Source organism: Callorhinus ursinus, unplaced genomic scaffold (assembly GCF_003265705.2).
Source record: "Callorhinus ursinus isolate GAN/ISIS: 27379988/994484 unplaced genomic scaffold, GSC_fseal_2.0 scaffold34, whole genome shotgun sequence".
In the NCBI taxonomy this organism is placed as follows: Eukaryota; Metazoa; Chordata; class Mammalia; order Carnivora; family Otariidae; genus Callorhinus; species Callorhinus ursinus.
The window spans coordinates 10,756,817-10,769,911 of record NW_027397096.1 but is presented as its reverse complement, the minus strand read 5'-3'; the positions used below and the strand labels follow the sequence as shown (position 1 = coordinate 10,769,911).

The window sequence follows — 13,095 nt, the reverse complement described above, 5'->3', positions numbered from 1 at the left end:
ACGTTCCTCTCTCTGTCTTTCCAGTTCGCAACAAAGATATGAGTTGGCCTGAGGAAATGTCCTTTATAGCAAACAGTAGTAAAATAGATAGACACAAGGGTAAGTCTCTGGTTAATTATTTCTAAAGAGATTATCTTAAAATTATTCTTTTTTTCTTTCTCAGCTATTGAAGTGTTAACAACTTCTGGCTTTCTAGTTCAAAATTGATTGGGACCCCTTTTTCTTTTTCCTGGAGTATCACAATTTTTTTTTCCTAACCTTGCAATTAAATAATTTATATATTTTTAAAGACATAATACACTGGAGAGGATTGTTTGAATTGTAAAAAACTATCTTAGCACTAGTTAAAGAGAATCTTTGCTAGTTTTAGATTACAAATGAGCTTGGATTATCATGATTGCCAGTGACTGTCGATGAAAAACCTTCTCTACTTTGGCATTACAAGACCAGATAAAGAAGTATTAGCTCCATTTAGCTGATTAAAAAAAATTATAAAAATCATTGCATCAAATACAAGTAACTGATCTGCCTGCGACATCTTACTATAGTTAGGCTTCCTTCTCATAATTGTTTGTTCCAGTTCCCACAGAAAAAGGAGCCACTGGTCTGAGTAACCTGGGAAACACTTGCTTCATGAACTCAAGCATCCAGTGTGTTAGTAACACACAGCCACTGACACAGTATTTTATCTCAGGGAGACATCTTTATGAACTCAACAGGTAGTATTTCTTGGTTCATTACCCTCTCTTTATGACTTTGATATGAACCCACTATCACTTAAATCTCTTTCTTCACCCCGGGGGAGAAAAGACTTATCTTATTTGCCCTATTTAGTATGAAATAAGGGGCAAGGGATACTTCTCTTGTTTTAAAAAGAAATTTTGATGTGAGAAAATAGATGCTAGACATTTCTATGCCCATGTGATTGTGATTTTTGAGAACCTTTGGTAACAGATTTTCCTCTCTAACTTCTAGGACAAATCCCATTGGTATGAAGGGGCATATGGCTAAATGCTATGGGGATTTAGTACAGGAACTTTGGAGTGGAACTCAGAAGAATGTTGCCCCATTAAAGCTTCGGGTAAGCAGATTAAAATAATACAAAAGTATTAAGTCCTAAGCAGTTGTTTAAGTAACTGATTTTTTTCTACATGCTTTTTATGTTTAGCTTTTTAGCTTTAGTTTAACTAATGTGTTTTAGATCTTTCATGAGACATAAACTAGGTGTCAAATATTTTTACTTGCTCAAATATATGTAAAATGCTGCTATAGGTGTAGTGTTAGGAAATGATCAAAGTCATAGTCTAAATTTGGGATGTCATTCAGTTTCCTAATTTATCAAATATATGTATACATAGTAAATCTTCCTTTGTTAGTCCTTTACTGTTAGCGATATTTTAACTGCAGGGTATACCTCTGAGCATAGTAAATGATACTCATACATTTTTAACATTACTAAGATAATTAGTTCTATCTATAGAATTGTTTTTTAAGATTTTATTTATTTATTTGACAGAGAGAGAGAGGGCCAGAGAGGACAAGCAGGGGGAGTGGCAAGCAGAGGGAGAGGGAGAGGGAGAAGCAGGCTCCCCGCTGAGCAGGGAGCCCAATGTGGGGTTCAATCCCAGGACCCTGGGATCGTGACCCAAGCTGAAGACAGATGCTTAACCAACTGAGCTATCCAGGTCCCCCACCTACAGAATTTTAAAAAGCAGCAAGAGGGGCACCTGGGTGTCTCAGTCGATTAAGCATCCAGCTCTCTCAACTCAGGTCTTGATCTCACGGTGATGGAGTTTAACCCCCACATTGGGCTCCACACTGGGCATGGAGCCTAATTTAAAAATAATTAATTTAATTAAAAATAAAAAGCAGAAAGAATGTATATTACTGAAATTCATGGATACAAATTTTACATTATATGTAGTAAAGTTAGGATTATTATTTTTTAGGATTATTTTTTATCTTTAAAAACAACACAAAAACTTTTTAGATTAAAAATTAATCATAATAACTAAAACTTTGACTACTTAACCACTTCCAAGCACTATTACTTTATGTGTATTAACTCATTTAATCTTCTAAATAATCCTAAAATGTAAAGCAATATTATTATCCTCATTTTATGGCTTAGGAAACTAAGGCTCAGGGCAGTTAAACAGCTTGCCCAAGATTATAAGCTAGTTAGTAAGTCCTCACAGTTAAACACAAGGCTATTCTGCCTCTAACAATAAAAGTTAGGATACAAGACTAGAAGAGTTAACTGTAAAAGAAAACTGTAACAGGAACTTTTTCAATGAGAGCAAAAGCTATTTTAATATTTGTGTCCTACCTGTCTTAAATAATATCTGTGTACCTAAAGAACTGTTTGCTTATATGATACTGAACTGGGACACAGTATTGGCCAAAATACCTTTTTTTCTTTGTCATTTGAGATTAAGACTAGAAAGATTTCGTGATTATTCAAAATATATTTGCTGAAATCAAGGCAGACTAAATACTGTTTACCTTCTCATAATGCCTCTGAATGAATGATGGGGCATGTTCATTCCAAATTTTATGGGGTAGCAAATAATGAGTTTGATTCCTGTTATATTTATAGTGGACCATAGCAAAATATGCTCCCAGGTTTAATGGGTTCCAGCAACAAGACTCCCAAGAACTTCTGGCTTTTCTCTTGGATGGTCTTCATGAGGATCTCAACCGAGTCCATGAGAAGCCATATGTGGAACTGAAGGACAGCGATGGCCGACCAGACTGGGAAGTAGCTGCAGAGGTTTGTCAGTTTTGAATTTCTAATGTAAGCAATAGATCAAATGTTCTGGCCATAAATGTGTGTTGCACAACGTAAATGCTAGCTAAACTATTCTGTGATCAGAATTGTACTGTGGAAGTGAAGGAATTTATATTTCTCTGTTTAATTCTTGTTCAGTAACACCAAAACAAAGCATCTTTAATGCAAGTTTTAAAATGTTGCCTTTTTACATTGTAAACTTTTGGGAAAGAATGTAGGAATAATTATTCAGTAGAACTTGGAGTCCCCATAATTGCTAAAATAATGTGTACAGTGACCAATAGGCATGTTTTATCTGCCTTTTAATGGATAAAGAACTTTAATACTCATCATTGTCACAATGGTAAGAACAAAAAAATAGGATTTTCCATCTGTATTTAATATCATATAGGTTGAACAGAAAGAATCACATTCCATTCAAGAACCGGTTTTCTGTACTATCTCAGTAGGTGGTACATTTTAAATTACATACTGCATTGTAAATTTACAGGCAGAGAGCTTCCGTATTTTAAATGAAGTTTAAGGATTATGTTCTTTTTTTTATTGGGGTATAGTTGATACACAATGTTATATTAGTTTCAGAGGATTATATTCTTGACATTTAAACCTAACAGATTTAGCCAATTTATTTGAATTTGTGTAGAAATAATTATCTTTTGAATTTTGGGGGAAAAAAGTTCTCTAATCTTTTTCCTTGCTAGGCCTGGGACAACCATCTGAGAAGGAATAGATCAATTGTTGTGGATTTGTTCCATGGGCAGCTGAGGTCCCAAGTCAGATGCAAGACATGTGGGCATATAAGTGTCCGATTTGACCCTTTCAATTTTTTGTCTTTACCACTCCCAATGGACAGTTATATGCACTTAGAAATAACAGGTAGGTCACAAAGTTCTGAAAAATTACTTCAGTGTCTTTTAACTTATTCAGGTAACCCGAATTTGTAAGTATAGTCATTTCTTTATAATGCATTCTCATAAAAATTGGCCAGCATGTTATAATCTAGCAATCTAATTTTAGGCATAAGTTGAAGTTTGAAAGACCTGGAATATAGGTCCAAGCCTTGTACCCATTGATTCCTCTGTTGTTTCAAACATACCAGAAACTCTTTACAATCTTGCAAAGCCATTCACACTTCTGTAGCAGATGAACATCAAAAAATAATGATTTCGGGTGCCTGGGTGGCTCAGTCGTTAAGCGTCTGCCTTTGGCTCAGGTCATGGTCCCAGGGTCCTGGGATCGAGCCCCGTGTCAGGCTTCCTGCTTAGCAGGAAGCCTGCTTGTCCCTCTCCCATTCCCCCTACTTGTGTTCCATCTCTCGCTGTCTCTCTCTCTTTAATAAATAAATAAAAAATCTTTAAAAAAAATAATAATGATTTCATTCAATATCATCCCCGAGTACTATCTATTGTAGTTTACAAATAAAATAAAAATTCTAGACTGATGGGCGCCTGGGTAGCTTAGTCGGTTAAGTGTCTGTCTTCAGCTCAGGTCATGATCCCAGGGTCCTGGGTTGGAGTCCCACATTGGGCTCCCTGCTCAGCAGGGACTCTGCTTCTCTCTCTCCCTCTGCTGTTCCCCCTGCTCATGTTCTATCCCTCTCTCTCAAATAAATAATAAAATCTTCAAAAAAAAATTCTAGACTGAAATGTTTGCTATTTCCAAGTCTCTCTCTCTTTCTCTCTCTCTCTCTCTCTCTCTCTCTCACACACACACACACACACACACACACACACACACACACACACAGGAAAGCTTTCAAAGAAACCTGCATTTTACTGATAAAAGATGTTTTTTCTTTACTAGTTATTAAGCTGGATGGTACTACCCCTGTACGATATGGACTACGACTGAATATGGATGAAAAGTACACGGGATTAAAAAAACAGCTGAGCGATCTCTGTGGGCTTAAATCAGAACAAATCCTTCTTGCAGAAGTACATGGTTCCAACATAAAGGTAATATTAACTATTCTTTCTAAGAAACCCTTGATTCCATCCTTCAAAGATCACAGTTTTCTCGGGACTCCTGGATGGCTGTCGATTGAGCGGCTAACTCTTGATTTCAGCTCAGGTCATGATCTCGGGGTCCTGGAATCAAGCCCTGCATCCACCTCTGTGCTCAGCGGGGAGTCTGCTCCCTCTACTCTCCCCCCCACCTCTCTCTCTCAGATAAATAAAATAAATCTTTTAAATAAAAAAAAATCACAGTTTTATCAATTAATGACTGAAGGAGATACTAGTAACAACAAAGACAACAAAAAAATTTCTCGTTTCCCATCCCAGAAGCTTTAAAAAGGGTTATCTGCCAGCATAAAGAAGTAATAACGATAGTGGCATTTTTAAAGAAGGGAAATATATGAGTCCAGTGCTATCTGTATGGAGTAATCTAGCTATGTCACTACAGTATAGAATTCCCCTATTGACTACTGCTGCTACACTTTACAGCTCTTCTTTTTTTTTTTTTTAAGATTTTATTTATTTATTTGACAGAGAGAGACACAGCGAGAGAGGGAACACAAGCAGGGGGAGTGGGAGAGGGAGAAGCAGGCTTCCCGCGGAGCAGGGAGCCTGATGCGGGGCTCGATCCCAGGACCCTGGGATCATGACGTGAGCCGAAGGCAGACGCTTAACGACTGAGCTACCCAGGCGCCCCTATAGCTCTTCTATATTACCACGCTCACTAGAATTCTTCCTAGGTTAAAACTTTATACATATTTATAAATGTGTGCTTTTGCTGTTTCTTTATGAATATATACACCTGGCCTTTCAATACTCTTAAGAAGTTAGAGAGCAAAGACAAATTGACGTAGGTCACTTCTTCCTGCATACCAGCTACAAAAATAAGCAGTTTAACAAGTATATTGCCTAAAACTAATATTACACCATATGTTAACTAACTAGAATTTTTAAAAAATTTGAAATAAAAAAATAAATTTACATGGGGAGGGATGGAGTAACTGGGTATTGGGCATTAAGGAGGGCAAGTGATGCAATGAGCACTAGATGAATAACTGAACTGTACATCTGAAACTAATGATACACTAATTGAATTTTATTTTATTAAAGATCTTATTTATTTGACAGAGACAGCGAGAGAGGGAACACAAGCAGGGGGAATGGGAGAGGGAGAAGCAGGCTTCCCGCCGAGCTGGGAGCCCAATGCGGGGCTCGATCCCAGGACCCTGAGATCATGACCTGAGCCGAAGGCAGACGCTTAACGACTGAGCCACCCAGACGCCCCCGCTAATTGAATTTAAATAAAATAAGTTTAAAAAATTTTCTAATAAAATAACGTTACCTACCCTGATTTGAGCTCCTACCATTGGTATTATTAATATTTATCTTTGGGGTTTCTAAACAAACTCACCTAATTGATGTTTTTCTCATGTGTAAAGCAAAGGTAAGAACTCTCTGAGGTTGGGGTTTAGATGCTTGAAACGAGGGACAAAACTTAAGGAGCCAGTTACACACAATATACTTCTTTCCTATGGAAAGGGATAACGGTTTTGTCAGGTTAGTTTTCAGTCGGTATTTCAAGCTTTCATCTTTTAGTTGTTTGATAAAAATTATTCAATCATCTTATTTGTTTTATTGGTGGAAGCATCGAAGACATGAGCTTGTATGTATCAGAGAGATGATTTTCCATTTTACCTGAAACATTTCCCCCTGCTCATCTTACCTCTTTTTCTGTAGAATTTCCCTCAGGACAACCAAAAAGTACGACTCTCAGTAAGTGGATTTTTGTGTGCATTTGAAATCCCCATTCCTGGATCTCCGATTTCAGCTTCTAGTCCAATACAGACAGGTAAGGTAGAACTAGAGCTCCTTCTTTTGATTTTAGCTTTAAATATTGGGTTTATATTTGTTTGGGCTAAGGATATTTGGGCAAAAGAATTTTGGAGCCTGATGGAAACCTTGGTGATCATTTGGCTCAAATTCCTCATTTTTTAGACAAGGAGCCTAAAATTCAGGCAGTGTAAGTGACAAGTAGATGCTTAACTAAATCTGCCACTGGAATTCAGATCTCTTAATTCTTTTTATGTGACACTAACATGTCAGCAGATGGCATAAGAGATATATACTATCAGAAAACAAAATAATAAACACAACTAAAAAATAATCTCTTTAGGATTAGGGTGGGAAAGAAAAACAAAAGAAGAATTACTGTTTATCTAATATTGCATGTGATTTGATATGGTTATCTCGTCTTTTTGACCATATAGTATTGTTTGTCTATCCTATAACCTTTTGCATCTAATAGAATATCCACTAGTCACATGGAGTGTTGAGCACTGTTGAGACTGAAAAAATTGCATTTTTATTTTAAATTTAAAAAGTATCTTTCATCATCATTTGTAACAAATATATTACTTTGGTTGGGGGGGTGTTGCTAATGGGGAAGGCTTTACAGTTGTGGAGACCTAGGGTATATGGGAAATCTGTGTAAAGTTAAAAAAAAAGGCAACATCTAGCTAGAGACTACTGTATTCAACAAAACATTTTTAAGAGAATGGAGAAATGAATTTGTAGAGAGGAAAAAGAAAACTGCATGTAACAATATAGTGCTGATAAAGGTTCTTACAAAAATTTTACTTATACTATTCAGAAAACTTTCCAGCAATTATTCTTGCTTTGTCATTTAGTCTTAAGTGTGAGTTATAAAAGTAAAATCTGAAATTAAAATCTTCTAATCAATCTAGAATTACTATTTGAACTATGATTTCTCCCTGTCCTTTGCTAAAAGAGACTGTACTACAGTGGTCAGAGTCCCCACATTATTTGAGAAAAGAGCAAAGATGAAGGCACCACAAGCTTATGATGCTATCCTTATCTTTGAATTTGTAGATTTCTCCTCTTCCCCATCTACAAATGGAATGTTCACTCTAACCACCAATGGGGACTTGCCCCGACCAATATTCATACCCAATGGAATGCCAAACACTGTTGTGCCATGTGGAACTGAGAAAAACTTCACAAATGGAATGGTGAATGGTCATATGCCATCTCTTCCTGACAATTCCTTTACAGGCTACATCATTGCAGTCCACCGAAAAATGGTTAGTTTAATGCTAAGCAAGTTACTGCTGGTCTTGCCAGTGTCCTATGTGAAACATAGCCACTTTCTGTCTTTGAAGCATCTTCATTTTGTTCACTTTCAATATATTATGTATGATAGTGTAAGTGATCAGAGCTGGGATTTGGTATCACACATGCTGGCCTATGTATGAAATGACATTCCTCACTCATATTAAACAGCAACAGGATAGCTTATACATCTGAATACTACGTTCTTTTATTTTTTATTTTTTTAAAGATTTTATTTATTTATTTGACAGAGAGAGCGAGAGAGCACAAGCAGGGGGAACAGTAGAGGGAGAGGGAGAAGCAGGCGTGGAGCCTGATGCGGGGCTCAATCCCTGGACCCTGGGATCATGACCTGAGCTGAAGGCAGACGTTTAACCATCTGAGCCACCCAGGCACCCAGAATACTACTTTCTTTTAAAAGTTTGTGTCTCCTATGTTCATGTAGATATGTACACCTTCGCTGCCATTAAGTGTGGATACCTTTGGAGATTGGTTTGGTTGGTTGGAGAGAAACAAGTGTGTTCTTGGGTAAAACAAGTTGTTTCATAGGACTGCTGTAAAAAATTAGCACAAATTTGGTGGATTAAAACAACAGAAATTTATTCTTTCATACATATTTCTAAAGGCTGGAAGTCTAAAATCAAGACATCTGAAATCAACAGGGCCGTGCTCCCTCCAAAGGCTTTAGAGGAGAATCCTTCCTTGCCTCTTCCAGCTTCCATAGGCATTTCTTAGCTCGTAACTCCAGTCTCTGCCTCCTTCTTTGCATGGTCTTCTCCTTCTCCCTTTGCTTTTTTACTGATAACTTACTGATAAGAGCACTTATCATTAGATGTAGGGGCCATCCAGATAATCCAGGATATCTCAACCTCAAGATCCTCTACTTAATTACATCTGCAAAAACGATTTTGCCAAATAAAGTCACATTCACAAGTTCTGAGGGTTAGGATGTGGACATATCTTTCGGGGAGCCACCATTCAATCCACTACAGATATCGTTTGTCATAGTATGAAAAAAATTAAGTACCTAGAAATAAACTACAACAGATATATAAGGCATCTATATGGAAAACAATAAAATATTGACAAAAATTAAAGAAGACTCAAATATTTGAAGGATTAGACCACGTTCATGGATTAGAAGACCCAATATTTCAAAGATATCAGTTCTCCACAAACTGACTTACAGATTCACTGCACAATCCCAATGAAAATGCTAACTCTGTGTGTGGGTGATTGTGTATGTATAACTTGATAAGCTGATTCTAAAGTGGAAGTACAGGGGTGCCTGGTTGGCTCAGTCGGTAGAGCATGCAACTCTTGATCTTGGGGTCTTGAGTTTAAGCCCCATGTTGGGCCTAGAGCTTACTTAAAAAGTAAAAAAAAAAAAAGTGGAAGTACAAAGCACCAGAATAACCAAGACACTCTTGAAGAAGAACAAAACACGAGGAATTGAGCTACCAGATATTACAATTTTATAACACTACATACTTAAGACATTGTGATATTGTGAAAAAAGGCAAGTAGACCAATGGATTAGAATAGAGGGCCCAGAAACAGGTTCACAAATGTATGAACACTTGATTTATGACAAAGATGGCATTGCAGATCAGTGAGAGAAAAGACAATTTTCTCAGTAAATGGTGCTGAGATAATTGGATAGCCATATGAAACTTGGCATCTCCCTCTCTCATCACACAGTGTTCAATTCCAGGTGGACTATAGAATATATGTGAAAGCAAAACAATAAAACAATCCCCCGAAGATGATAAAGGTGAATAACATTTATGACCTTGACGTAGGGAAAGACTGCTTAAATAGGACACAAAAAGCACTAACCATAGGGCGCCTGGGTGGCTCAGTCGGTTAAGCAACTGCCTTCGGCTCAGGTCATGATCCTGGAGTCCCGGGATCGAGTCCCGCATTAGGCTCCCCGCTCAGCGGGGAGTCTGCTCCGTCCGACCCTCCCCCCTCTCATGTGCTCTCTCTCTCTTTCATTCCCGCTCTCTCAAATAAATAAATAAAAATCTTTAAAAAAAAGCACTAACCATAAAGGAAAAGATTAATAAATTGGATATCATTAAAATTAAGAACTTTAGTTCCATCAAAAGACACCATTAAGGGGCGCCTGGGTGGCTCAGTCAGTTAAGCAGCTGCCTTCGGCTCAGGTCATGATTCCAGGGTCCTGGGATCAAGCCCCATGTTGGGCTCCCTGCTCCACGGGGAGTCTGCTTCTCCCTCTGCCTCTGCCTCTGCCTCTCCCCCTGCTTCTGCTCTCTCTCTCTGTCAAATAAAGAAATAAAAAAATCTTAAAAAAAAAAAAAAAAAGACACCATTAAGAGAGTAGAAAGGCAAGTCTTGGAATAGAAGATATTTGCAACATCTATAACCGCCAAAGGGCTCAATCCAGAAAATACAAAGGACTCATGTAAATCATTAAGAAAAAAAACATAAAAAATGGTTGATACTTAAACAGGCACTTCACAGAAAGGATATCCAATAGCCAGTAACCACATGAAAAAGTGATCAACCACACTTCTAACCAGGGAAATGCAAATTAAAGTCATGTTGCCAGAAGAGCTAAGACTAAACAGATTGACTGTTGATAAGGATATTTGAGCAACAGGGATTCTCATACACTGTTAATAAGAGTATAAATTAATATAGCTCTTTTAGAAAAGTTACCTAGTTAAAGATAATTATCCTCTTTAAGCATCTAAAAAGAGACATATGTGTACCAGGAGTGTAGAAGAATATTCATTCAGATAACAGCATTATCTATAACCCAAAGCTGAAAACGAAAAAATGAAAACTCAGTTGGTTAAGCATTGGACTCTTGATTTCAGGTCAGGTCATGATCTCAGGGTTGTGAGATTGAGCCCCGCATCAGGCTCCGTGCTCAGCGGAGAGTCTGCTTGAGATTCCCTCCCTCTTCTTCTGCCCCTCGCCCCTTTCGCCCTTGCTCACTCTTGCTCTCTCTCTAAAATAAATAAATCTTAAAAAAAAATAAGTGTCCGTTAGTAGTAGAAGGGATAACAAGTTGAGACATATTCAAAGAATATTATACAGCAATGAAAATGAATGGATTTAGAGTTATATTCAACATATATGAATCTCATAAACATAATATTGTGGGAAAGAAGCCAGACACAAAAGAAATATAAATTATATGATTTTTTTAAACAAAAACTTTAGAAACAGGGAAAATGGAATTGTTTTTTATGCATCGGCTACAAAATTATACAAAGCAAGGAAGTGACTACCATAAAATTCAGAAAAACTGGTAACTTTCCTTTTAATTTTTATTTACTTATTTATTTATTTAGAGAAAGTGCATGAGCAGGGCAGCGGGGATGGAGGGAGAAGAAGAGAGAATCCCAAGCAGGCTCCACACCCAGCACGGAGCCCAACATGGGGCTCGACCTCACGACCCTGAGACCATGACCTGAGCCAAAATCAAGAGTCAGACACTTAACCGACTGAGCCACGCAGGTGCCCTAAAACTGTTAACTTTAGAAGGGAGAAAGAATTTGTGATTGGGAGGAAGCATAGGGAGGCTTTTGGAGTTCTGGCTGTATTCTGTCTTGACCTGAGTGGTAATAATACAGCCCTTTGCTTTCTGATAATTCTTTAAAATGTACTTTTCTCGGGCGCCTGGGTGGCTCGGTCGGTTAAGCGACTGCCTTCGGCTCAGGTCATGATCCCGGAGTCCCGGGGGGGACACATCAGGCTCCCTGCTCAGCAGGGGGGTCTGCTTCTCCCTCTGACCCTCTTCCCTCTCGTGCTCTCTATCTCTCATTCTCTCTCTCAAATAAATAAAATCTTAAAAAAAATAAAATAAAATGTACTTTTCTCCCCCTTTGAATTAATAACTCTTGACTTAAAGTGAGTTTCTGACCATATGGATAACATTCTGTGGACCATGTTCTAGACAGGATTGTATGAGTAGACAGAGAATTAAGGGATCCACTTGTGACTTGGAATTGTCTTTAAGCACAGCTCCAACTGGTCCCATCAGCTAAAATAATTGATCCATGCATTTCCCTGTCTTTTTTTACCAAGTGTTATCACATCATAAATTAAGAACTCTGATGTACTTTTTTTCAGTCTTTCTTAGAAAACAGCTCTCTTCAATTATCATGTATATGTTACATAATTGCTTGGTAAGTGCTAAAGCATTATGTACAGGTTTTCATAATTATTGGACCATAAAGCCACATTGTTAGCTCTTAATTTTCACCTTTTAACTAGTTCCCTGTTTCCAGTTTCCTTCATGATCTAGGCAGCTGCTTTGGGAATGCCTAAATTTGATTTTACCATCTGTCTGTCTCAAGTCAGGTTCCTTTTCCCATTATTTCTGTGAAAGGCAACATTATTCTTCCACGCTAAAGCTAAAGGCTGGGAGTGTTCTTAGATTTTTCCCCCTTTTCTTCTAAAACCCTATATTCAGTATATCACTATGCCCTTTAATTTCTTCTTTCAAAGTACTTGAAGTACTTGAATTTACCATTTCTTCATTTTCCCTGCCACCTTCTTGGTATCATGGTTGAGTTACTTTGAAAGTAGTTTTTTTTTCCTATTTCCTTCTACAAGGTAGAAAAAGAATAGGATTAAGGCAAGGCAACATAAGCAGTATTCAGAAAATAGAGAGAGAAATAGAAAAACGGTATTGACATGACAACTAAAGGGCAAGTCAATTTAAAAGAAAAAAGAAGTGGTTTACATGGGCTAGAGAAGTCAGAGTGAAAACTACAATTTCACAGTGTAACCTAGTAAAGAAACGGAGCAAGTTCTTTGCACAGTCAGGTCCAATGAGTTTTTTCAGCTGAGAGGAAAAGTTGTTAGGAGAGAGCAAAGGGAGAATTTCTGGTTTAGGAAAGTGGGAGCATTATCCCTATGGAACTGAGCAGACTCTCCCCACGGTACTGCGAGAAGTTACCTTCAAGAGGATGAAAATTTTGTGTGGGTTTAGAAAAGAGATACACTGAGGAGAGTAGAGGAAAGAGATCGTTGCTTAGGTGATCTCACTTAGTCTCATTTAGTAAAATAAGTCATCTGCTTAGAGTTGGAGTGGAAAAATAGTAGAAGTTTAAGTAAAGAAAAACTAGTTACGTTTTTAGATTTTTTTTTTACATTTTTAGATTTTTAAAAAACAGTTGTTCTGAATTTAAAATAGTTCTGAATTCTATCCGCATTTCTGTGAGTTTTTTTTTTTTTTTT

At 37.5% G+C, this 13,095-nt stretch overlaps 1 protein-coding gene across 4 annotated transcripts in view; it reads left to right on the top strand.

The window, feature by feature from the left end:
- Positions 1-13,095, top strand: part of USP32 (ubiquitin specific peptidase 32) — a 213,956-nt gene that overhangs the window by 182,603 nt on the left and 18,258 nt on the right. For all 4 annotated transcript variants that reach the window (XM_025851484.2, XM_025851483.2, XM_073879501.1 and 1 more), the window contains 8 exons: positions 25-99; positions 581-719; positions 976-1,081; positions 2,600-2,773; positions 3,493-3,667; positions 4,595-4,746; positions 6,484-6,595; positions 7,636-7,847. In XM_025851484.2, coding sequence (XP_025707269.1) covers positions 25-99; positions 581-719; positions 976-1,081; positions 2,600-2,773; positions 3,493-3,667; positions 4,595-4,746; positions 6,484-6,595; positions 7,636-7,847 — 1,145 coding nt within the window. The remainder of the gene's footprint in view (positions 1-24; positions 100-580; positions 720-975; positions 1,082-2,599; positions 2,774-3,492; positions 3,668-4,594; positions 4,747-6,483; positions 6,596-7,635; positions 7,848-13,095) is intronic.